General features: G+C 37.2%; 1 protein-coding gene across 1 annotated transcript in view; it reads right to left on the reverse strand.

Annotated features, from left to right (window-relative positions):
* Positions 1 to 367: 367 nt before the first annotated feature.
* Positions 368 to 27,475, reverse strand: part of LRRK2 (leucine rich repeat kinase 2) — a 63,021-nt gene continuing 35,913 nt past the window's right edge. The window contains 25 exon segments of the mRNA XM_041405346.1: positions 368 to 2,101; positions 4,010 to 4,084; positions 7,182 to 7,390; positions 8,113 to 8,265; positions 9,047 to 9,231; positions 10,066 to 10,138; positions 10,429 to 10,622; positions 11,629 to 11,823; positions 12,284 to 12,384; positions 13,749 to 13,919; positions 14,726 to 14,886; positions 15,546 to 15,736; positions 15,909 to 16,009; positions 16,366 to 16,512; positions 17,260 to 17,451; positions 17,605 to 17,751; positions 18,285 to 18,439; positions 19,489 to 19,676; positions 20,245 to 20,333; positions 20,955 to 21,156; positions 22,935 to 23,153; positions 24,186 to 24,313; positions 25,402 to 25,631; positions 26,152 to 26,333; positions 26,721 to 26,907. Coding sequence (XP_041261280.1) covers positions 1,980 to 2,101; positions 4,010 to 4,084; positions 7,182 to 7,390; positions 8,113 to 8,265; positions 9,047 to 9,231; positions 10,066 to 10,138; positions 10,429 to 10,622; positions 11,629 to 11,823; positions 12,284 to 12,384; positions 13,749 to 13,919; positions 14,726 to 14,886; positions 15,546 to 15,736; positions 15,909 to 16,009; positions 16,366 to 16,512; positions 17,260 to 17,451; positions 17,605 to 17,751; positions 18,285 to 18,439; positions 19,489 to 19,676; positions 20,245 to 20,333; positions 20,955 to 21,156; positions 22,935 to 23,153; positions 24,186 to 24,313; positions 25,402 to 25,631; positions 26,152 to 26,333; positions 26,721 to 26,907 — 3,997 coding nt within the window. The 3' untranslated portion in view covers positions 368 to 1,979.

Here is a 27,475-nt window from a genome sequence, read left to right on the forward strand (position 1 = left end):
GCTGCTGTTTCTTTTGTTCTTTGCCCTCCCTGTAATACAGAATGCATGACCCAATTCAGTCTATGGATCCATGTTATCCAGAGTCTTGGAGAGGTGATGAATGACTGCAGGGACAATACTCCTTACAGGTCACCTCCCATCTCTGGGGAAGGCTGCAGGAACACCACGCAGAAGACAAACAGGGGAAGGGAAAAGGGCTCAAGACATGCATTGTGACAGAGCAGTGTGCAGCAGGAATGCAGCTGTGTCAATAATACCTACAGAGCCAGGATTTTGCATCATCCTGAAGGAATTAAATGCCACAAAAGCTGCACAGAAAAGCCCCTCCTTAAAAATTCAATGATGAAAAAGTAGACTTACATTATTAACAAAGCACAGTTTTAATAGAAATGTTTAGGCTTGCATTTCAAAATGACTTACAAATAAATTTAATTACAATGCACGTATTCTTTCCTTTTAAAAAAAAAAACCAACCATATTCATTCTAACATAATATATATTTTCCGAGTTATAAAATCCCATATAAATAGCAAATTCTTCTCAGTACACAGATTACAAGAATTCATAGAAACTGGGATGCATATCTGACAAGAATCCTGAGTATGCATTCCACAACTGGCAGAAAATAGAACAATGCTAGAGTGGGACAAAAGAAATGCTGCTGTCCCAGTATGCAATTTTCTAAAAAAAAACCCAAAAACCCCAACAAACAAAAAACTGAGAACTTTTTGGTTGCTCAACCTTGTTCAGCTCCCTAGACTCAGGAATGGCTCTGGATGCTCCACTCCCTGAGATTTTTGGGAGCACCCTGTGGATTCTTCTGGATTCTTCAAAAAAAGAAAAGAGTGTCTGTCTTCAGGTGTACAGAAATAAGGCACTTCCTTAGAGCAGGTCAGTGTGGGCTGTAAGCAGCAGCTTGGACTTACAGCCAGAAAGCAGCAAAAAGTGACTCTTGAATGATGATGTGTGGAAACAAATTTGGAAGAGGCAGCCAGTTCTTACACTCCTCAAGGTTCCCCTGATTATCCCCCAAAACAACATAAATTCAAACAAGAATGAATAAGTGGAAACTTTGCAAGTTAGAAAAATCAAATCAAAAGTTCCCCTTTTTCTAGACTGAGGTAAGCAAACAAGCAAGTTGGACTAAGAGCAAGTCATAGCAGCATTTAGACCAGAGCACTGACCCCATGCTTTCCGTTCTCCCTTCCAAGGGAGCTGCTCCAGCGAGCTCGTGACTGGCAGCGCTCCCAGTGCTGTGACTGCATCTCCTGGGAGCGGGCAGGCTCAGCGCTGCACGAGGACACCGACGTACGGAAGCCTCGCCTGTGTTTATCCTGGAGATGTTTTATTATAGTAGCACAATGGGGGTTTTTTCTGGTCATAATGAAAAAAAATCAATTATTCATGGAAGGAACACAGACAATTCAGCCTGTTGTTTTCAAAGAGTAATGCAGTAATTACATATTCCTTTAAATACTGCGTTAGATAAAAGATGACGTTTCTTCATAGGGTCACGAGCTCTGACATTACAAAGCCATGAATCACAGGAGCAAATTCATACATGCAAACTGCAGTAAACACATAGAGGTTTACATTTTGCTTCTTATTAGAGGGTCAACTCATAGAGATAATGAAGTAAATTAGAGCCATTTATAGTCTCCTGGCTTATTCCCAGTTTAACTGGGATCAAAAACTGGATGAACGATGTTATACCGAAGTTGAGCCATAGCTGCAGAGAGCAGAACTTCACAGGTAAACAACAGATCCATGATAGCATTTTAGAATCAGAAATTCCCAACAGTTTTCTGTCCTTTCGAATATTAAAAATAACTTCTTTCTTCTTGGCATTCTATGAATACTCTCATGGTAATTTTCTTCCTGCTTTAGGTTAAAAACAACAGGAAGAAGAAGTTGTAAATATTGCACAGTATGTTAGGATGGAAGACTAGAAAAAAAAATGGCACTTGCAGGGTGACTTTTCAGTCCAAAGAAAAGCTCTTCATTTTTTCTGCTAATTCCTGTCTCATTTCTATGTGTTTTTTCAGGTTTTGCACTTCATGGGGCAGGTTAATGTCCCACACTGACACGCAGGATTGTAACTCTGGAGAAAAAAAAAAGAAAATTTGAGAACTGCAACAGAGATGAGTTATGGCATAATTAGAAATGATTTTGCTTATCTATCTGCTTGTTCTCAATTACTCATAAATTTACACAAAGAAGCATTATCTTTAGGACCCAGAAGATAGATTCCATGACACTTTGTGTGTGAGGTGATGCAGTTATGGGTTACAAGCTGTTTGTTTGTACTTGTACAATGATTTGCATTCTAGTTCCTAAATTTAGAGTAACCCATTTAAATTTACTTGGAAAAAAAAACATTTCTAGTGCCCGTGGGCCTTAAGGAACTGACCTGAGCTACAGCTAATGCCAATACTGAGGTGCCTGCTAAAATTTCATCCCTATCTTTCCAAGCAGGTATACCCTAAATGCCTATGAGACTCAAACCCCATTCACCGTAAAATAAAAACTGATTTCATAAGCTAGTGAATACACTGAGAAAAGGTTACTTCTTTAGTCTCCATTCATGCAAACAACTCTTTATTCATGAAGAATTCACACTGTTTTTAGTGGAATAGGGACAACTGAGAACACTTACATGAGTTGAGGCTTACAAACTAAGGCCCCAAAGATTCTGGAGTCTCTGATTCTTCTCTGTAATTAATGTCACTCTTAAATAAAATAAAAATGCTAACAAGACAATACATGTTCTTATGGTTACAGGAATTTGGGAATACCACAATGTAAACCCAATGCTCTAAAGTTTGACTAATTTCAGTCAGTTCATCTACACTTGCCCTCCTTAAATGTATACTGCCATTGCCACATTTTTAGGAGTCACTGTAATTGGGATGAGATAAAGATGAGGAAGGGCATTGATCAGAGCATCAGCTTTAACTGTTCTTAGAAAAATCTAAGGATGCAGATCTTTTATCTTCCAGCTCTTTGCTGTCCTAATTGTCAGGAAGCTTTTACCAATGTCTGACCAAAATCTCCCTTGGTAACAGAAACCTGTTTGTGCTTATCCAACCCACAGGGAATATGTACAAGTCTTTATTCTCTTGCTCTTCATTTACATATTTGAAGCCTATTGTCATGTCCTCTCTAAGCTTTATTTATATTAACCAATTTAACTCCCTGCAACATTTCCTCACAGGTTGCATTTGTCTCCTCTGGACTCTTCCTAATAGTCCAGATCACTCAGCAATAAATGGTGAGGCTCCTCCAGCAGAGACCACATTAGCACCCAGCAGTGTAAGAATTAGCTCATGCCTTATAGACACCACTTCCATGGTGTGATGTGAGAGTGGTGTTTGCCTCATCTGCACCCACGTGACAGGGCTGATTCATGACCAGCCTCTGATCAATTCTGACCCATTTTCTGCAGCACTGCTGTTTAAGCTGATCATTTCCTCATGCTGGTACAGCAGATCATTTCTAATTAAATAAAAGGTCTTGCATTTGTCCTTACAGAACTGTATCCTATTTCCTTCCAGACCATTAGTTCTATTTGTCGGGGTCATTTTGAGTTCTAATCCTGCCCTCTGGTGAGCTTGTCTTAGCTGTGAGTTGTCTGCAAAACTAAAAAGTACATTCACTATTCTTTCATTCATAGCACTCATGAAAACACTGGGGACTCCTGACCTAGCACAGACATCTCTGGAAATCCATTTGATACATTCTCCAATTAGACAATTACATTTACTCTCCAAATACAGTTTTGCAACAAATCTTATTATATCTTTCGAACAGTGGCTTCCTCAGACCCATTTTTAGAAGTTACTTTCAGTTTGTACAAGCCCAGATATGCAAAAGAAAACAAAAACTATTTAATAGTAGCGTTTCAATAAAATTTTGTCAAATGATGATCAACTCTTCACTCAGTGAGTAGTCAAGCACAACAGTGTCTGCTCCACTAATAATACAAGCTAGTAAAACACAATTCAGATACCTTTGTGATATTTGCTGTCTTCGGTGTCACTTTTATAGCAGTATCCCAAAACAAGGACCACATTCTTGAGACTCCCTTTTTCAAAGAAATAAAATGTCACATCTTCATTTCAATGTGAATTTTGTAATTTAAGGACAGAAAGAGTAAATGGCATCAAGGCATAAGAGCATAAGAGGACAGAAAGCAGAGTTCAATCAATCAGACCCTTTATTCAAAATCATTAACCATGAAAAACCCAGACACAAAGACAATATAGTTCCCATCTCCATTTAATGTCAGGCTTTATCAGGGTTCCAAGGCATAAGCGCAGGATCAGCCGACCAGCCTGCTGAACAAGCCCAAGAACAAAGCACCCCATTATACAGCACAGGCAGAGGTGGTAGAGTCACAGGAAACAGATGTCACAGCAAAAGGACAGGCTGCAAGTGAAGTCCCAGTGCACAGCAAAACGTACCAGTTCAGTTATGAAAAAAACCAAACCAACAAAATATGACAAAATACTGAGTAAAAACTATGAACTAAAAGTTTTAAACTCATGATGGCATATGGGTGGGAAGGAAAAATAGGAGCTAGATCATAAGAAGATGCCTACTGAATAACACAAAAAAGACCTGGAAGATGGTAGTGGCTGGATCACAAAAGGATAAACAGAACGTGCCAGTGTTTCAATATCAACTTCCTGCTTATTTCCAAGACATGTTTGTACATGTCTTGCAAAGATAGACAGAAGCTGTTCCGTGTTCTCCTGCCACAGCAGCTCCCTGCTCCTATTGGCAGCACAATGAGGGTGGAGAGCCCTTGGCTTTTAGCTAGCAGAGGAATACAGGGCCCAGCCTAGATCCCTGGTGAGGACCAGGCCAGGGAAGGAGCAGCCCCCACTGTGCAGACACCCCCACAGCTCTCACACTGCTTCAAGCACAGAGCTTGATGCTGCCAGGGCAAAGATGAGGAGGGGAGCAGCTTCTGGGGCATAAATAGACTGGAGTATGGCACAGCTGTGAAAGCTGCAGTTGGGAAGTTTTTTAACATGCCCAGGACTTCTGCAAGGTAGAGAGAGGTTTTTCCTTCCCTGAGGTCAGCACTACATTCTCCTCTGAGAGTGATGTAAACCTGGTTATAGTAGATGAGGGATGGTGGGAACCGTACATATGCTCCATGCTCAGATTTTTCATAAATTTAATTTTTTTCTATAGCCAATCAATCCTTACAAAAGTGATTGGAACTTAAGTATAATGTTTCTTATTTAGACCTAGTCCTGTCTTACTATATAGAAATTTAAATTTGCACTTGCAAAATAAACTACAGATTTACATCTAAATTATTCTCTGTGGTAAGTCTCATGCCTATTGAACATCAATGTGTTAGGTGACAGAGTGGGAAAATGATATTGTATTTCCATATTCATATATGAAGTATAGATAAAACTAATGTCTCAAAGTCTGGCAATCTCTTTTTCCTGAAATATTTACCTCTGCTTGACATGACATGTTTTAACCTTAAATGAAACTATTTCACACAAATATTTAAAAAAAAATTCCTCTATCTTTTCTTATTTCATATAAGCAATGTGGTACTGTTGAAAAACTGCTCAGCAGCCTCAGTGCCATTTTCAGAGATTCCAGTAGAAACCAAGTCCTTGAATTTAGGAAAAAAAACCCTAGCCCTTATAAATAATTGCTGCAAAAAGATGATCAAAAGGAAAACTACACATCAAACTGCATATATCAATCTTATTTTCTGTTCTTGAGATTTGTGCAAATGCAGCTAAACTGCTGAATATTAATTTTTCTATAAATAAAATATGGATTAAAAATGTTGATGTGACTGAGCCTCAAGGCTTTTTAAATCACGCTATACTATACAATGTATTTTCCCAATCAATGACAGCAGCAAGGCAAAAATTATTATGTTTTCATAGCAACTATTCTTTACAAAATGCTGGAAATAAAATGTCCCTTTATGACACTAACATTGTAGCTATCAGGACTAGATAGAATGACAATGCTGTGCTATAGCTGGCACCATTAACAGCTGGGCTCTGACCAGACTGACACTTGCTGTTTCAGGCAAAGGAAAGTCAGAGGAAGGTGAGGTATGTTTGACTCATATGATGTTGCCAGTACTATGACCAAACTGTAGTCTATGGATTCTTCTGGTGCCAGAAAGGAAGAAACAGCCCGCAGAAGAAGTTCCTGATGGCAAGGAGAAAACATCCACAGCCTGCAACTGTGATATTTGCTAGCAGAATTACAGTGTGCTGCTGAATTCACAACAGCTTCAGTGTTTGGTTGTTTGGTTTTTTTTGGACAGCAAACACACTTTAAATAACACTGACAGGGAAACTCCAGAGTTTTTCCAAAACACAGTGGAAAGTGATGGGAATCCACATATTGTGCCACAAAGTACTTTTAGAACTAATGTGTATTTTGACTGTATTCACCACAGCAGTACCATAAACTTGAGTCTATATGGCCTTTATTACTTTTGGGAACAGTGCACAGGTGAAGGAAGTTTTGACAGCCAAGGAGTGTCCCTTCCTCAGCTGCACTCCTGTGGCTGTTTGTGGTCACCACTGAAACCTCACAACTCCTGTCTACCTACAGCAGCTCAAAACAACTGCCCCTGGTGACAGCAGCAGCACATCTGTACAAGTCCACACCCCACGTCCAGGGGTGTAGCACTTTACCAGCTCTGCTGTGATCTGCCTGTGACTCAAATCTAAAAGAACAATTCCTGAATGAGAATGGGAGAAGAAAACTAGCCAATAAGCAATGAAAGAAAAATTATTAAAATCCAATATAGTCCACAGAGAGAAAAGGCAGAAGTGTAACACTTGAGATGGAGAAAGAACACAGGCAGACCACGAGACAGAGGATGGTGAGAGCTCTGCTGAAGCACAGCACAGGGATGCAGGTAAGGTGGGAGTTCACGTGCAGACCAGTGACAAGTCAGGGAAGAGCTGCTGATTTATGTGGGCACAGGTATTCAGCCTACTGGTGTTCAGTTTACACCCTAGAGTGACACTGATGGAAGATGACAGCCGTGGAGTAGAATGAATGAACAAATCCTGGATAATGCTAATCTGTTCCTGGAACACCCTAACAAGCAGTACAGAGCAAACCTAAACTTAGCAGTGATTTCAAAACACTCATCACTTGAGGGTTTTACTCACCCAGCTGAGCTGTTATCATGACTCGAACAGAATCACAGAACTTGTCTATGACTCGTACAGGACGGCGCGTTGACAAATCGAGCAGCAGGATATGTCCTCCTCCTGTCCCTATCCACAGGGCAGTGTTTTTCTGCAGACAAATGGTCTTCACTCTTCCAGAATAAGCCAGTTTGTGTTTTGATTCCTTATTTAATTTTTCCACTTTGTTCCTATAAGTATGGAAAGAATTTGCATTGGAATTTGGTGGCACCTATTCTGCAGCTACTAAAATGACACTCTGAATACCAGACTTTTAAGCAATATTCACAAAGCCAAACACAAAACTCTCACGCAAACAAACTGGGATGAAGACTATTGGGCTCCAAAGAGCCATCTGGTCTGCTTCAGAAGACCTTTAAATAGGAGACAGCAACACTTCTCAGTTGTCCCCCAGTCTGCAGGAGGTTAATGTCACAGCAAAGCAGGAAGAGCACACCTACACCTGCTCCTAACTTCACCAAAAAAAAGAAATGGGTGTGGCACGCTAAGGCAGAGGAACAATTTAAATGCAAATGAAAAAGCTGTCACAGTTAATAAAAATCTGATTTCCTACTGAATTTGTGCACTGTAAAAATATTCTTGTTCAGGAGATGCAGGAAGTAACTGGATTAGCCTTAGTAGAACAGCAAAAGACTTTCTTCTTTCTCGAGCTTAACAAGCCTTCTTGACATCATAGAGAAATTGGGGAAGTACAGTAAGGGTCTTTAAAAAGTGGGATTCTGCATGGAATATTCTGAAGTTCTGGGCCAAAAGACAGGATAGGAAATCCACACTTGCCCAACAAACTGGACAAATTCCTTACTGCTGGCAGGTTAGGGTACAACGCTAGAGAAGGCAATCTGACATTCTCCTTCCTATCCACCAGGCCAAAAATCTGAAATAAACCACTTACTTAAGAAAATGTGCACAGTCGATTAATTCACTAAGTTTTTCTGTCTTCTTGTCCCAAATTTCCACAAAATGGCTGTTTTTCTTTGCCAGGTAGATGGATTTGTCGATTGCTATTGAAATAATGTTTGCATCACTGTAGGCATTATGACAGAACCTAGAAGAGAGAAGAACTCCAGTCAGATACATAGAAAATACCTAGTAGAAGAACTTCACTACTTTGAGTGGGATTAGTTTCCCTCTGACTCTTGCAGAATCATTCAGCCTTAAAATCAAATTAGGCTAAGATACCACTGAAAGGCTTTGCTTTAATCTTCCTACAGTTCAACATAAATTCTCACAGTAACAGAGTTAGGCTGATGACATCCTTGGAGGCACATTAATGCTCAAAGTCTATTAATAAATCTTTCTCATCAAACACTGTCTTCCCTACTCAGGAAAAACTCCCCTTAATTTCAGAGTAGGATTTGTCCATGTGAGAATTACATCAAACACTCCCAAACCCTCAGTCAATAATTTCTAAATAGTGAGAAGTCAGCAACCAGACATGATTAAATATATATAGGGCATAGACATGCACTCTTATCATACTGACAAACATGGAAGGACAAATACTATGATAAATATGTATGTATAATTCTAAGTAAAGTAAACAGGGCCTGGACTAGGCCAACTGGAGATGAAAACTGAGCAGTTGCATAGATATTGACTTCATCTATCCTTTATGGAGTAAAAATATATTTCCTTGTTTAAAAGCAGCAACAAATACTTTCAACATTCTCACTGATATTCCATCTGTATTATGGAAAGAAAAGAACAGAAATAAGCAAACTCAAAGAATGAACTCTAGAACAAGACATTACCCCAAAGTACTGTCAGAAACCTTTGATGAAAACAAATCAGCCAAATAATATCACTTATAAAAATCAGAAACTTACAGTTGACTTGTCTTTGTTTCAATGAGCTTTTGAACAGAGAAGTCACTGGTTAAGGCCATGATTTTTGTCCCACAGCCTCCCCAGATTACATTTTTTTCAGATAAGCATGAGGATTCATTTAAGCACATCAGGGGTGTGCTAACATTTCCTATAGTCAGTATCTTCAAAGGCGTAGCACCCTTACACTGCAAGAAAAAATATATTCTGCATTAGAAACAAGGAGGATGCAGACACTCAGAATCCTGTTAAAACAAGGCCACAGAGCCTGCTGAATTAAATTTACTCATCCAGATTTTCTGATGGCCCAGACCATTTCCAGAACGTTACTGACTGAAAAGCACCATATTCCCATTATAGATATCCCATAGGAGACAGCCTGAGAGCAGAAACAGGCCAGAGCAGGGACTGACACTTTCTGCAACCCCTGGCACAATTCAAGGACTGGCTGGAAAGATACATCTGTGTGTTTGAAGATGTCCTACACTGGACCATATTCTAATTCTGAAATGCACTGCAACTCCATAACTGCTCTAAATGCATATGGTCAGGAACTAAACCTTCAGGGGCCAGATGATATAAACAGCTCCCAGCATTTCTTCATCTGTTCTGTGAGCAGAACTCTCATCTACAGAAAACCTAAACAATATTTTATTTTTCAACATAGCTGTTATACAAAAATTTACTAAATGAGAGGAAAAAGGAGCTATCACAGCAATAAATAAAGGAGGTCAAAACTATTAAGAATATTTTTAACAACAACCAATAATGTCAGTCTCTACACAGTTTGCCAGGCCATTCAAAGGAATTTTCCAAGTCTTAACTCTTTTGTTTATAGCAGTTATTGTAAAGTGTGCAGTTCCTCTCAGACTAAAATAGAAAATTATTTTTAGTTTTAGAGAAGCAATTAATTTTAGTTTTAGAGAAGCAATTAAAAATAACTGGCATGAAATAAAGCTACTCTTGGTAGCTGCTTTAGATATTACTGATATCTCTGTAGAACAGACAGAAAAGTTGTCTACCTTTACTGCTCTGTCTTCAAAAACTGCCAGTTTGCCATCAGCTGTGCCTACCAAGAAGAAATTCTTCTGTTTGCTGAAACAAAATAAAATAATTAATTCTAGAAGTGTCTTAATCAGGTAAGAAAAATTAAAATGAGAAGTCTCTAGTATTTCAAGTATTCAGCTAAACACTAAAAGCAAACACAACCCCTGTGATCATGAATGTAGTCCCAAGTTGCATTGGGTGCAAAATTAAGTGGAAACACAGGCAAAATAAGCAGTTGTCAGAACAAAAGTGCAATGTGTACAGATGTCATTTTCTGAACACCTCAGTTTAGCAGTATTTTCAAAATGTAACCCAAAACATTTAAAATTCATTTATACCTTTGCTTTGAAAGAGAATTACAGTATAAACAAGTGATAGAATCTGACATTTTCTGCAGACGATGCCTTCTTGTTTCATCTTCTGTGTTAACTGCCCACAGAGAACCAGACTGGGTTCCTGCTACAATCCAGTTTTCTTTCTCAGTAGGAAGAGTCACTAAGGCCAAACTTATAATTTTACTGTCTGCAATATCCTGAGTCAGAAAAGAAGAAGAAAAACAACTTGGTCATTATTTCAGTAACGGTAAATGCTAGAAATTTCTGATGATAAAAATATAGCACAATCTTCTTGGACTCTGGACAGACCCTTGGCCTAACTTTCCCTTTAAGAAATCTAATTCCCTATTAGCAGAATACATCATCAGCTGGGCCACCTATCTTCCAAGTGCTGGGAAGGACCCCTCAAACAGCACACAGGAAAATCTCTCAGCTGAATACTGACAAAGAAAGGTACTCTATTCTAATCAAGATCTTGAAGCCATCAGAGAATTGAACAAATAGAACTCTTGCAATACTAATTGCTAACAATGAAAATACTGCCCTAATATTTCTTTTTCTCATTTTGTTTTTAGAAAAACAACCCACATAATTTATACCAAAGCTACCAATTCAGATGTATCATGGTCAACAGATGGCAGATGGAAATAGAACTGAAAGAACTTTGATGATGAATCATGCTCAGTTCTGGCACACATGTTCATCACAGCACATCAGTCCTGGGTAAAACCTTTCCCCTTTGCTGATAGGATACAACTGAGATGTACAAAATCAAATGAAAGGAACTGGAGGGCATCACCAAAGAGGCACAAGGAGATGGCATTTGTAGGAAATGAGAAGTTGTTGCTAAGAGACAGCCTGGATTATAGAAAGGATGTAGAGATATGAAGGTCTGCCTAATTATTAACTCCTTTCTGTAGTCTCCATGTTAGAAATAGTTTCCATCTCAGTAGAAGAAAGTAATCCAGTAGTAGAAAGACAGTATTATGAGAAAGTTCAGGCTGGATGGCAGGAAGAGAGTAAAAAGCAACTGCTTTTCTACTTCATTTCATGGATACAGTGATGACTCACTTATGAGCAACCTTTGTTCTCTCAAAGCTTAGCTTTCCAGAAGTAATATCCTGCTGTAAAAATGCAATTAATTTTTCTGAAATATATCTGTCTGCCAGAAAAAACAGAATAAATGTCAACTTTCCCACATACCTCACACGTGTGCCCATCTGTGTTTAGGTTAACAAATGAAAGTTGTGCCTTTTCTGTGTTCCCATTGCCTATCCAGACTCCTGCCTTCTTGCAGCTTTGATTGGCAGCCACCATGCACTCTGCTGTAGATGTGCTAGGTATGGAGACATATCTCATCAAACAGATAAGCTCTGCAGAATTCAGGATCTCATAAACCTATAAAGAAAGCCACAGCAGGCCCGTGGTGACAACAATGGCTTGTACAGCAATAAATAACAAGCAACAGATAACAGCATTTTTTAGATATGGACACAGTATCTCAGCAGCCCTGGTCACTTGTACTGCCACAGAACAGTGTGTAACTGCACTGATACTACTTAACAAAGACTTTTTTGCATAGCTCTAGTAAAGACCAAGAATTAATCTGAATCATGTTTCACTCCAATTGCTACAAAGCAACACAGGGAAAATAGCAAGCTAGAACATGTGGTTGGTAGATTTCAATGGAACAGTTTATTCTGGAAGGTGAGAGCAGGCAATATTTCATGGCAGTTTCCATTCCAGAAAAGAGCAACAGGAACTTGTGCTTCTCATTAACTTAATGTCTGATTCCTTTTCAGAAACCACAACTTTGTACTGCCATCTATCATAAAAAAGCAAATAAACTAAGTAATACCTGGCAAGATGTTGGTCGTTCCTGAGGGTTTTCCTTTAAACACTTTTTAATTAAGTTTTCAACTTCAGGCCAAGGGGAACACCCATATTCTTTGACAGGATCTAGAATGTAAAATTACATAACTTATTAACCAGCATTTACCATAGTTCTAACTAACCTTCTTATTTTTAGAATTCATCTAACTTCTTACTGAGCTCTCTAAGAAATATCACATTCTTAGGTAAAATGTCAGCATGAACAGCTTGGAATTGCTCATCTGCCATTATGGGCTAGAAATGCCATGAAATGCTAGAACTAGAGTCCTTTTAATTAATAGCAGTTAAAGGAAATGGATTCTGCTTTATCTTTTTCTTTGATGTCCCTGTGCCTGGGACTGAATCACAGATATACAGGGGCTGTGTTTCCATTAATGCTGACCATTCAAGGCTACGGCACTTCGGTCACCAGTCTTTCAAATTCCTGTAAACACTGTTTTCCACATTTATTCTTCTGAGTATATGGAAGACAGATGAACTTCCAATAAAAGATACAGCAAATAGATAACAACTCCATATAGCATTTACAAGATATGGAAATTTAAATTCCCACTTAGTGCTTGGAATATGTGTCCTATGACTATAGCTGCTGAACTCTCTTAGAATAAATCATTCATGATGGTGCCTGTATTGCTTTTCCTTTTAGTTTATCATAATCCACAGCAAATATTCCAGTCCTACCTCAGACAGAGGTAACATTAGTGATTAATACCTGCAAATGAACATATTCAGTGCAGCCAAAGACAGGCATTGTTTGCTTGAGAGATCAGCCAGCCCCTCTTTTGGTGGAAATATAGAAATTATGAGCACATGTGGAAGGAACTGTACTATCTCCAGAAACTAATACTTCAATTATTCCACAGGGCTTATAATACAGTCAATACAGCTGCATTTAAGGGATACTTAGTCATCAGTTCCTGGGATATCCTCTTCAGGAAGGGGGTGAAAACTGTCTGAGCTTAGAACTGGACTGTTCTCCTAAAGGAGCAGAAAATGTATGAACACTCTGTCTCTCATAATAGAGAAGCTATGCCAGATTGAGTGATGCTGTTCTTTCCTAAATGGAGCAAAACACTCCTTAAAGAATGTTTCATGAGTATATCCACTATTGCTGGGCAATAAATAAGAACACCAGACATTCAGCTTGTAGTGCTATAAAAATTCAACAGCTCTCAACACTGGCAGAAGTTGCCCAAGTTATGTTGTCCTGAGTTATATTGTCCAGATGATTACATCATGTCCAGCCTGGCAGCCTGTTCAATCTTCCTTCCAGCAGCCAATAATTATGTATTGTAATGCAGAAGGAATATGAAGAATGTTGTATTTTTCTAAGTCTCCTTCTATGATCACTGTTAGATCCAACATAACTCATAAGATATGCTATTTCTGGAGGCAGGACAAAAGCTAAAACTTTTAGAAACAAGGCATACCTGGTAATTTTCCTTGTATTGCTAATTCATCAAATTCATTTGGAAACTTCAAGCCTTCCATTATTCTACCTCCTCCTGTTAAAATGTCATAAAGCAGCAAGCCAAATGAATAAACATCAGCTTGCTGATTGTAAATAACATTTCCTCTGGCAACCTCTGGCGCTCGAAATCCTGCAAATAAATCATTCATTAATAAGTATGCTTCATATCAAGATGAAGCCAACTTTGTACTTTAAAAAGAAAACAATTATTGATAAAAATGACACAGGAAGTGCGAGGAAAAACATCAAACTATTTCTGGGCTGGCAGTAGCTTGTATTTGGCAGACCTCCAAAAATATCAGCAGTAAGTATAAAAGAAGGGGACAGTACATCAGTTACAGACCTCCTGCCCCTTTTCATGTAAAATAATTACTTTATCAATGAGTGCTGAAAATCAAGGGCAAGTCTGCAGTTTTTATTGATGGCCTAACATTTAACACTTGAAGTGATCGTCCCAAGAACAATTTAAAAGACCTAAAGGAACTTCTCAAAGTGCTTGAATTGTTCAGGGCTTTAGAATGGATGCTAACAGATTCTCTAAAGTTGGGGAACAGTGAAGATATTCATTGCCTTTAAAAAAATTAAGACTTATGCACACTTTACTAGAAATTAAAGAAAAATATTTTAGCAGTATAATTTCAATATCACAATAACCGTATTAAAATCAGACAATGAAAAATTATTATGTATGCATGTAGTTTAATTTCTTCTTTTCAAACCTTTAATATATTCCTTGGTTCTTCTAAAAGGTCTTAAAACATGAACAGGAGGAATGGCCAAAAGGCATAAATCTGGCATCACAACTTGTAGTATCATTAGGACTACTTGTGATTTTTGACTAGAATATAGATGTGAGTTACTTCTTACAGACTACATGAAAAATATATTAGCTATTTTTGGACATAATGGACTTTAAATCAAATCCTATTTCCATACCTGGTGTGCCTTCTGAGGTTTTTATTCCCATTCGGCAGCAATACTGGGCAATGCCATAGTCAGCTATTTTTGCAATAACAGCTGAGTTGGGATATAAGGTAAAGAGCAACACATTGTGAGGCTTTAAATCACGGTAGATGATCATGGCTGAATGCAGGTACCTAGTAATCAAAAAATATTTACTGAAAGCATTCACTGAAAGTTAGGGATGCATCTGTATACACACACTGAGTGCATTATTCTTGTAACAGTAAATTGTGCTTTCTAACATGAAATATTGTGTTAAAACCAACATGACACAGCCTTTCTGGATAATGACTTTAGAATTGTTCTGAAATACTATTTACTGTTTACTACTTCACTATTCACATTGCAGTATTTTAGTACCAAGTTTTATCTGAAGAGTCACTGATAGTTTGAAAAATGCATCTTAGAACCTTAAGCTTAACCCTCTTGCAGATTTTATCTTTTTAAAGTCACACTGCAATGAGGTGAGGTGAATAAAGGACTTTCAGAACTTGAAAAATGCACTAAATTAATTTCTTTGACATTTCAGTAAGAAATCAACGAACAGCTACATGGAAACTGCACCTAGAGTCTTGCAATTTCTCTACTTATATGAACATCACTCAATAGCAGGAAAAAAACAGGTAATGAAAGTCTGCATTACATATCAGCCAATCAACCATAAAAACACAAGCATTTGTCTGACCCAGGAAATATTCTGCTTGAGATGTGAGAGAACAGAAGCTTTTCATTTGCAGTATATCATCTTTGAAGCTATATCCTGTTTTTACAGCAATGCAGAAGTCACATTTACCTTAAGCCATCTGCTACATGTAGAGCTATCCTGTGCTGAAGTGTTCTAGTCAAACTTGCATTGTCCTGCTGAAGCAAACGATCAAGAGATCCTTTGAGAGCCAATTCCATCACCAGCATCCGGGGACGGATTGCAGCAGCCAGCAAAGACACTAAACTGGGGTGGTGGAGGTGACAAAGCACTGCAAGCTCCTGTAAATTGCAAAATCAGATGAAATAGTGCAAAAAGCATAATCTCTACAACTGAAGTAAACTGAGGAATGTTTTGGAACGAGGACTTGCAATTTACTTAAACTTTTAAAACTCTTTGCTAGGGCTGGTATTCCAAGAACAGCACTACAGAAAAAAAGACAGGATTTCTTACTTGTCTTAGGAGCCTGAGGGAAGTATGTTTATTGAAAATCTTTACAGCAACCTCTTCACCACCATAGGATGCACGGTACACAGATCCAAACCCACCATCACCTTTTGAACAACAACATTGAAGAGTATTATTAAAAAAGGGATAACGACCATTTCTCAAAAATAATAGCTGAAAGGGTTCAGTTTTAAAATGTGGAACATATACTGTGTCCATGACTAAGATTCATGATTACTAAGATTCATGATCAATAAACTAAACACATAAAAACTAGTGTCTTAGTGCACAAATTAATGGAAAATTCAAAACTCAATAACCTGAAATTCAGAATACCTCAAAATAATATATTTCTTCAGAAAATAAATCTCTAAAATCCTTTTCATATGTTGCAGAACTTACTTCAGTAGATTTATTTACATAATCGCAATAAAAAAACCACACCCTACAAAATAATGCTTACCCAAGAGAAATTCAGGAGCTTCATCAAATTCCAGGTCATCATTGTTCAACATAATATTTCTAGGCAAATCAGCCAGTATCAGATCAGGAGCAATCTGAGCAATTGGAATGGTCTGTCTTGGTTGATCTGGATTTACCAAAAGGTCACCTAAGAAAAACAAAAGAGAAAATGAAAAAGAAAAAAAAAGAAGGGTATCAGTGAAAAAGCACTGAAAGGCATGAGGACCTCTGAGAATGTGCAAGATCAATGTACCTAAAATAAGATTAATATATGTGCTTATATATATACATACATATATATGTCTGTATATATATATATACACATATGTATGCACACAGACATACATACTAATTAAGTTTGCCATTCAAATTCTTGGCTCTCATGTTTAAGTATTTTCAAGGTTCTATATATGTACCTATCAAATGTGAAAAAAATGGCTGCAATGTAACCCTAACCAAGACATCATTTTTCTGTCTGTAAAAGGAAAGAATGCTGTTAGTATGTAGAATGCCATACTGAATATTGTCTTTTAAATTACTGTGCTATGTGATCCAACCAGAGATGAAATATTAGTTTTACTATCTGCTGGATTCATTCCAACATTGAAGCTGCATTATCAGTATTATGACAAAATGATTCTTTCCATTATTGCTATTTTTATATAACTTCACAGAGCAGATGCAATCTGTCTCATATTCTATTCTCATATATACTAGGCAGCTCTGACACAAAAAAACCCCAAGCTGCTTTTGACTTACACTGTCATTTTTTTCTTACAGAAATGAAACATTTTTAAATAACATGAAATACCCAAATGTTATAAAGGGGATGTTGCATATTATTTGTGTAGATACAAGTGTACTTCTATATATCTCAAATGGCATAAATATATACCTTCTTCAGCTTTCCTAAGCAAGTCATCAAGAAGTATTTTTTGGTGTTCTTCACCATCTTGAAAGCTGTACAGAGCCCATTTCTTCAACAGTGTTTCCCCTTCACCACAAACATCTATTTCCAACAAACCTGGAAACCATTCTTCCATAAGAGAATCTATGTGATCCACAACCTGCCCCAAAAGGATGCATCCTTTAAGAAACAAAAAGAAGGATATTACAAACCCAGTCTGCCATATTTTTAATTGCAAAGATAAACTCTATATTCCAAAGGCAGAAGCACAACAAACCAAAATGCCAAGCTGCAATCAAACTGGAGCAAAATTCAGGCTCAGGAATAATTAACCTTTTCTGCAAGAAGGTGCTGTAATTTTCAAAAAACTGTCTGGGTTGTTGTCAAATACTGCTGATTCCACTAGACAATAAGCTTCAGGAGACCAGTTCAAGTAGATGCCTTGTCTCCAGTACATTCTGTTTGGACGAAGAGCTCGCTCTAGAAAACACAAAATTAGATTAAAAGTCTGATCTCCAATATGAATGTCAATTTAAAAATATTCAGAATTTACAAGTGATATTTGTACAGTATTATCATGTGAAAGCATGGAATTCTTGGAAAAAAAGTAAAAACATATCCCCTCTTTCTGATAAAAGCAAAGCTTTGAGACTTAAATAAAGGGAGAATTAGTGAACCTGAAGAAAAGCAGTTTGTATTTCTGTGTGGAAGACAAATCCCTTCCTGTATTCTTTGTGGAAGCAAATAGCAATAAACACCCCCTATCTCTAGCATCTGAAGGAGAGAAACAACCTTTACTTTCTTTTGCACACAACTGCAAGATCAGGCACTATCTGTTCCTGGATACTTCTAAATTACAAAAACGACCACTGTCTTTTTCTTACATTTGTGAAGTGTTCAGAATTTAGGTAAGGCAAAACAGTGTTGGGGACTAAATGTAGGTATTTAACATGCTGGTGTTGGCATTCAAGGCAAACTTGCACACTATTCCTTTTGAAGATAAAGATTTGTACCTCTTCCTGATAGCATGTAAGGAGATATCTCAAGCAACCTGTTGATGAGCCTGGACCAAAATCCCATAGGAAAGTATGGCATCTCATACAGCCTGATGATAATTTCCGAATTTTCACAGTGGGGAAGCTCTATAACAGGTCTGTGATCAGACAAGCTGAAAGAAGAAAGATATTAAGACAGTATTTGATGCTGTAATATATCTGAGCTTATGACATATATTACTTATAATATAAAATGTATTATTTATTAATGAATGCATGCTTCAGATGGTCAGGAAACTAAGAGATGGTGTGTTTGTTTATTATGCTTGCTTGTGACAAAGTGAAGTTCTGACTGTAATTTAAACTCAACAGTATCTCACTAATGAATCATTAGATATTTAACGCAAATATGAGAAAAATCTGAGACATACAAAAGGCAGGTAAAACATTCAGATAAAATCTTCCTATCCCAGGGCTTTGAAGGACATAAAAATCAGTGCAGCCATGAAACACTCCACTTGGCAACGTAAACTTTACTAAACATAATCTTCCTATCCCAGGACATAAAAATCAGTGCAGCCATGAAACACTCCACTTGGCAACGTAAACTTTACTAAACACATTAGGGAAATCTGTAACTGAGGCAGTCTCCACTTGGCAATGTAAACTTTACTAAACACATTAGGGAAATCTGTAACTGAGGCAGAGAAACTGAGTTATCTGCTTCAGATAAAACAAAAATACCGCATTCAAAGTCATAACACTTTTTTTGTCACCACATTTAGTATCTACACTTTTTGAAGGAGACAGTGCCTCTGAGTAACTTGGTGGTTCTCACTTCATGCAAATAAGTTATGGTTATCTTTTACATTTCAATAAATATCTGTAATGCTGGCACAGTGCTCTGAAGCTAAATTATAACCTCCTAGCTGTAGTCATGAAGCATGGTTACTGTAAAAGAAGTCCTATCCTCATAAAGTGTTCTATCATTTATAGTTTCCTTTTACCCACCATGTTGATACAACATAAGCTTTATCTGCTACAAGATCAGCTTAACACATCTCTTCTGAAAGCATTTACCAAAATGTAATATACAAAGAGTATGTCATGCTTTCATGTACCAAATTGCCCTGATGATCAGTGAAGCTAGTCAGCCTGATGGAAGGTTTCAATTTTGATCTATCTCTATGGCTATCATTTGTGGATTCAGCTCATTGCTTACCTGCTTGGGATTAGTAGCTGGTCCTCTCCTAATGGCAAAGCAATCTGAAACTTTTCCAGAAGCTTGAAGTATTGTGACATATAGATTTTAGGGAATTTGCTCTTCTTCAAAAGGAATTTTTCCACATCTGAACGCCTCACAATTCCCTTAGGGTATTTAGAAGAGCCTTCCACTTTCACCATCAGAATCTTTTAAAAAAAGTGAAACAATTTCAGATGTACATTCATCATTAGATGAAAGTTTCAGAGGTTAGAAAATCTGAATATATATAATAAATTTTGAGAGTGTTTCTAGATCAACATTTCAATGATGGTCTCACTTAAACAGTCAGTCTGCTGCTCTGCCATTCCAACTTCATATCCACTCACTTGTCTCTGCCATCTGTACCTAGCATACAATTACAATTCTTCCCCCCTTCTTAAAGCCTTTAGCCCAAAGTTCCAGCTTTCATCCCAGCCTGTGGCAACATATTGCAGGATTACCTTGCATCCATGGGGTTTTTCTGTTCTACATGTATTCTTGTGTCTGTTGCAGTTTAAATGATATTCAGCATTACAATGTAAGAACAGACAAGCACAGTTGCCCAGAAAGCAACAGAAACAGAAAGAACCAGGTTAAAAAAATGGTGGTCCTTGAGAAAATTCTAGATAATGAAACAATAAAGAAATGGTGAAGAAGGAACACTGAGGAGTTACAGTGGCTTTAGACAGGGGAAAATGTACCATAAATGCATACACAAAAAGCGTTCAGTCTGACCTGTGCCATGATTTTACACAGCCACTTCGGATCTACAAAATACAGATCTCTTAGCTGTAGTGCCGGGTCTTGGAAATGAAGGAGAACACCTGCACAAAGAACACAGTAATTAGCAATGCATTGCTCAAGATCAATATTAAGCAAAGTAAACACTCCACACTGGGCTGTTTTTATTATATGACTCGACATATACAATTTGAATAATAAATACAGCTATATTGATGTCAATATCTCAGAACAGTAGAGTGCAAGCAAAGCATGCTCAGCTTTACCTTTATTTTCAGACTTTTTGTTAGATTTTTAATCTGACTTGCTCTTTTACTAAGATCTGTGTGGTTTATTATTGAATCCTAGGAAGTCAGTACTGCACTGTGATAAGCTGTTACATGTATTCCTCTAACCACAATTTTATCTGAGTGATTGGAGCAATTGCATCTTCCTTCAGCAACTGTGCTGCCTAACCAGCAGTAGAATGTTTTCAAGGAGGGGTAAAAGAGAGCAAGAGACATAAACTGTTACAGTGCTGATCCTTCATGTCATGGAATTCCCTTCCTAATAATGTGGTTTAACAAACTAATGTTACCCAAGCTTAGACACCTCAGCTTACCATTTTGTGGCTACCTTGTGAAAGATGTAAAATCATGTACAGATCTGTCAGCTGCAGATTTGCAACAAATGCTAACAAACACATATTTAAGAGAATATTTTACCTGATTCATTCAGAAAGTGAATTGCATGAGGGAGCTCATTTTCATCCAGCTGTAATTGGCCTTCTTGTACCAGTTCCAGCAAGCGCTTCTGATCAATTACAGGAAATTCCACTGGGACGTTTTTACGTTCCAGCAAAATTCTCTTTTCCAGCTCCAGGTAGCTGTCAGGAATTAGCTGACCAACCACAGGTTGATCTCTGATCTGTAAAATTAGGAATAATAATCTTAAATGTATTAATTTATTCATGTGAAATGAAGAAAATAAAACTAAGATATAAAGTGTATGTCCACGAAATAGCAGCAGAAAGGAACAGGAACACTCATTTATTGACTAACATGGCTTCTGAAGGGTAGATGTAAGTAATTATTCTTTCAGAATTATAATGTCTTTCTATAAATAATTACTCACAGAAGAAAATATTTCCATATTACTTGTATGGAAACATATGTACCTCCTTATATGTACTCCTTTCTTCACGCCTGCTGACCTACTAGCTTTTTTGAGGAAACGGGAAACAACTTTCCCAATATTTACAAATTGGCTTCTTAACTGTAATCTTTCTCTCAGCAATGTACTGTGATGTTTTTGATGTGTCAAAAATATAATTGGTACCTTGTGCAGATGAAATTAGTACCTTGTGTAATTTCAAAGGCTTCAGAGTACCTGATGACAATGCTGAATACTTAACCAACGTTGTCTAATCTCTAAGCAGATACCTTGTAACATTCCTTTCACAAACTACCTACATCATTTATGGTAATTATCTCATTTCCTTCAGGCCACCTTACATCTGTGTAGAAGTTTAAACATCAGTTGAAGTCATAGTCTCAAGAGATGTAGACATTAAAGGAACAACATTTTTCAAAAAGCAGAACTTCTCTGGGGTATTCAGTAAGTATGGTGAGACACAGAGCCACATAAAAACACCAGCTCAATTCATGCCTACTGGATGTATGAGAGGAGGAATTAACCCATTCCACTTGAGAGGGCACCTCCTTGCCATTTAGGACTGGTTAGCTGCTCCTTGCACTATGGAAGGAAGTTAGAGAGAATTTGGATATGGCTAAGCTGCTAATTCCTGAGAGAAACAAGAGAGGTGTGTACACTTTAACTCATTTGTAGCACCACTGGTGTGAGGCTAGTCATAAATACATCATTTGCTCTATAAAATCTTCCAACCAGTCAATCAAAAGAAATTTGGGTTCTGGTACGATTTATGAAGCTCTGCCATTGATTTAAGTAGCACAGGACATCACCTTTTCTCTTTAATGTGTTATGACATATAAGAAAAATGTGTTGTTGCATAAATTAAAAAAAAATTATATTATTTTTGTTACAGATAAGATCTTGTGTTTCTACAAGCTTCATGCCTGGGCTGGTCTCTTCATTCACACTTAGGGCTTCATGTTGTGGCTAAGAATAGGGCAGGGAATGAGCTGGGATGACTTTGGAGACAACAGAATTACAAGTGCAGATATTCCAATCTAGGAGGATCATTCAGTCCACAGGATCTTCCTTTCCTGCTTTAATTCACTTCCCTCTTTATAGAAATAGTTTCCTGCTATGTAAACTGAAATCACTTGGTTTTCACAAACCACAACATCATATTTCCTGTCCCCTGAAATCCTGCAATACTTACTGTAATTACATGATGCAGCCCAAGAAACCAAGGTTTTAATTAATTTCTTTGTAAGACAAAGATGGCTCATTTTTAATTAAATTCACTTGATTTACGGCCCTAAGTGCCTGAAAACAAAACTTAGCTGGGATTTTTACTAAGTTGAATTTTTGGGAAGAAAATCAAATTAAAACAAACCTGGTGATTTTCCTTCATTGTTTTGCTGTGTGTAACATTTTATAGAAGGCAAGATGACTTTGCTATCACACAGGAATTTATTTAATTATGTATTAATGTTCAAAAATGTATTCACTTAAGTAAAACAAGGATATTTTCAACATTAAGACACTGTGTATCTTACCTTGAAGTGAAGACTCTCCTTTATGATGATTTTCCGAAGTCTGATAATGGAATCAGATTCTTCTGTGGCATTGACAAAGTGGTAATCCTGGATTGCTGGGAAGCCTCGCTTGTTCAGCAGCTCTCTGGTGATTTTACTCATGCAGGCCTTTCGTTGCATTTCATCAGAAACATCCAGATGAGTGCCAACAAGAATCACAGGGGATGTTGATGCTCGAGCCTGTTAGTGAGATCCACACTGTTGATTAACTCAGTGCTGATTTTGGTGTTTTATATTCACATAAAATGTGAGCAATTTAGTCAAACACTCAGACAGCCATCTATTTCAAAACAGAAATATTAAAAAAGTCAGCTTTTCTAAAAGAAAGGAGTGTACATCTGTATTTCATTCTTTGCAGATTAACACTATTGGCAGTAAAATAGAAGGACATTATTTGTTAAGAACATCCAACAAAATGGAAAAGCCAAAATAAATGGCACTTTGCTAGCTGTCATTGGAACAGGGCAGCAGGGAAACACCAGCAGGTACTGCACAGCAAAGGAGAACACATCAGAAGTGATGTTCAACAACACTAAACTGATTGCAATGCTGTCCTGTATCACTGCCCAAGGGGAAAAGAGTGGAAAAGACAAGTTCATTAACAGGAACAGTAAACAAAGTCAAACTCCAGTCATGGCTAAGCATCCTATAAATGAAAAGACAAGTAATGCTCACTCACCATGAAATGGCTCCATAGATAAACACTTAGAAAAAATGACAAATATACAGGCAGATTCTCAGGTCAATTCCCTACCATAGTTCTGGAATAATTTCTATTAATAATAGGATACTAAGCATGCACTTAATAGCATGATTTCAAGCCTGTATCTAGTCAGTTTTAAATTAGTCTAATTCTGATTTCCCTAAAATTTATACTGGAGTAAAAGAAAAATGCAAGTTTAACTCATTATTTCTTTAATACTATTCCTTTCTTATTTTTATCAGTAAATTTAAAAGATTGCCAGAATATACAAACTATTATTTTGCACATCACTTTGTATAATTTCAAGTCCAAAATGGTGCTGATCATGTCTTTTTATATCTAAAATTACTGTTATATCCAATACATGATGCATTTCAGCTCTTGTTTAATATTACTATTCTTACTTTTTGAAGAATTTTTTTTCTTCTTCCCCTATATAAGTATTTATGGTTAATTTGCTGTTCACCTACAGCTCCCTGGAAAGGAGAATTCCATTCTGTATGTCTTACCTTGATGTTAAAAAGCCATGGCTTCATAGCATCCACCTCTGCTTGCCCTTTGCTGAGATCATAAACAGCAAGATATAAAGCCCTCTGGGTCATGAAATGAGGATGGGTACTGTAGAACTCTTCTTGTCCTAATGATCAAAAATTTCCATTGATTAGTACTTCCTTGACTGAAGATCTTCAGATCACAAAAGGCAGAGGAACACATGTGCCCAGAGCACGAGTTCACAAGTGAAATTAATGTTTGCAGAAATTTATATAAATTGACAGGAAACCATAAAAACTACAAATTTTAGGAAAAACATGTCCCCAGAGCACGAATTCATAAATTAAATTAATGTTTGCAGAAATTTATATAAATTGACAGGAAACCATAAAAACTACAAATTTTAGGAAGGCACTCTGTGGTAGGCATTGACTGAAGTGTAATGTTAAAACACACCCACTGGTTTTATATCAAGTGTAAGATTTAACTGGATAAACACAGTTGCTGCATAGACAACTTACAAGGCTGTGATTCTTTTAAAACTTCAGTACTGAATTTCTCCCTCACTCTTTCCCTTTACTTTCTTCCTTTCCTTTCTCCTATACTTTCAGCAACTCCAAAATAAATTCACATAATTAAGCACTTAAAATTACAACTAAAGCTGGACATCCAGCTTGAGTGGCACTGGTCTGTGCTTATGCATTGTGACAGACTGCATTTAAATGATGACAGATCTCTGTTTAAAAGTAAGTTTTCTATAGCCTCAAATAGCCCTGGATTTTAGAAGCGCTTCTGTACTCCCCCAAACTTAGAATGTTTTCCAGAAACACAAAGTTCAAAGACTCATCCTAAGACTTTGTTGCCTGTGATCTTACAAACCTGTGACATTGCAGAGCCTAGAGAGACCTGGACTAGAAAATGGAGAGACAGAGTTTAATGAAAGATTCTTCTTGTGATTACAAGCAGTTTCTTACTATTCTGAAATGATTATTTTAAATATTATAGTTGAAATGAGTGGCAAACCACATTTGGTGATAAGAAATTCCTGGGACTTTGAGGGATTAGCTGCTAATTTACAGAATCCACTAATTTATAAGCGGTCATTGGACTTTGGGTGTATATTTGTGATTCTACTGTCCCCAGTCTGAATTACCACAGGTTGACTCTAAGAATAGGTAATGCATTAAAATGTTAGGAAAGACAATAGTAAAGGAAAATAAACTCAGGAAATACCTCCAAAGTCCCACACATTTAATATAAGCTCCTTCTTCATTTTGCCTTTCCCTTGAATGATCCAGTCTTTTACATCAATGCCTACTGTAGCTTTTGGAGAGCCCAGTTCTGGTCGTTTGCTTTTCATGAGCTGCTGCAGCAGGGTAGTTTTCCCACTGCCAGTGTTTCCAACAATCATGAGCTTCATTCTGTTATAAGGCACAGCCTTCTTCAGTCGCTGCTGAAGAAATCTGGTAGAAAAAGATTTGCAAAACTCACAGAAGTGTATAACAGAGAAAAAGACCAAGAGAACTCAAGAAGAAAGAAAAATCTAGAACAATTTTCTTCAAATTTTCAATATCTGTTTGATATTACTGTTCTTTTAACTGTCTACTCTAATTTCTGGTTTGAAAGCTAAAGTTTAATTCAGAGTATGTCTTTTTTTGCTTTGTAATTATCCCAAAATTGTGCTCTGTGCAGTGCACAGAGGAACTGCGGAACACAATGAACATATTACAAATAATTGGCAAGCACCACTTATTGCACAGTTTATGGAAGCATCAAATTCAAGAGGTAATACTAGTATGGTCCAAACCACTCTATTTTATCTGTGTGTGTTATCATAACCTCCCCACAACAGCATGCTGGATTTCATATGACAAACCAGCAGGCCTTTTCAAATCAGCATGTTATCTTCTCAATAATTCTGTTTTTTACTGCAAATCCCAAGAAAGCAAACCAGGAATATTCAAGAACAATAGGGCAACAGACCTGATAATGTCTCTGGCTTTGCATCCCACATGCTTGAAGTCCAAATTAAGATGGAGTCCTTCCAAAGGAAGATCCCAGACTTTGGACAGTCTTCCCATTTCATCAGGAAAGAATCTCAAATCAGGATTATGACTTACATCCAGAGAAGTCAAGTTCTCTAGGAAGCCAATCTGAGGAGGAATCTAAATAAAACAACATTTATAGGGCAATTCAATGTTAAAAAAATGAGGAACACAATCACATTAATTATTTAAGAGCACTAGGTATTATTTTTACTGATGTAGTTCATTTTTTTGTAATAAACAGGCCTAATATCCCACAGTAAGAGAAAAAAAGACTTTATAAGTAATTCAGTATACAAACTGATTATATGACACATTACAGGCAGAAAATCTGAGTAGCATATAGCAATTTTCCTTCACAGAGGAAGGAAATATTTGCACTTACATACCATTGCACTAATACAAGGCAATTGTATGAGTGGTGACACAAAAATCAAATGAACATTGAAAAGCTGCATTCAACTGAAAAGCAATTAAATTTTCTTTAGGTAGAATCTTACACTTTACCTCCTTTAACTTGTTGTGGGAGAGGTGTAGCTTTTCTAGTCTAGACCATGCACATGCCTTTTCACTCAAGTCCAAGACATCTATTTGATTATGATTAAATAACAGCTCCCTTAAATTCAGTGATTTCCAGTGCATTGGTCCAGGCAGGCTTGTGATCTTGTTTTGGCTTAAATCTACTGATCTCAAACTAAAAACATGAAAATAAAAAAAGAGAGAGGTTAGCAAACGAAAAAATAAAACCCAGATTAGCTGAAACCAAACCTGTATTAATTTTTAATAAACAAGTGGATTAGTTATCAGAAGAGATGGTTTTCTGACTGAAATCCAAATACAAGTAGACATACTTGTATGCAAATATATGTATGTGCAGAAATTACATAGTTCACCTAGACCTATTGGACAAGTTTATGTTACTATGAAACATGAAGCACACAAAAATGCATGCAACATCTTCATTTGTCTGAGCTGGGAGATGCAGAACCTGAAAACTGCATTTTTTTCAACACAACCATTAAATCTGAAGCTGTGAATGTTAGCATGCTGAAATTGTGCAATATCATGTTAATTTAATTAATATAAATTCCCAAATCTGTGGATCTGCTCTCTCTATGGTGCCATCAGCACTCACAACTCCCCACACCTATCACCCCTTCCAAGTCCCCACACCTATCACCCTTTCAAGCACTCCCTCCACAATCTCATTCTAGTGATCTGTTAAGGTCAGCAACTTCCATAAAAAAAGCAAAAGTCCAATT

The sequence above is a fragment of the Onychostruthus taczanowskii genome, unplaced genomic scaffold (assembly GCF_017590055.1).
Source record: "Onychostruthus taczanowskii isolate IOZ18803 unplaced genomic scaffold, ASM1759005v1 scaffold23, whole genome shotgun sequence".
NCBI classification, from domain to species: domain Eukaryota; kingdom Metazoa; phylum Chordata; class Aves; order Passeriformes; family Passeridae; genus Onychostruthus; species Onychostruthus taczanowskii.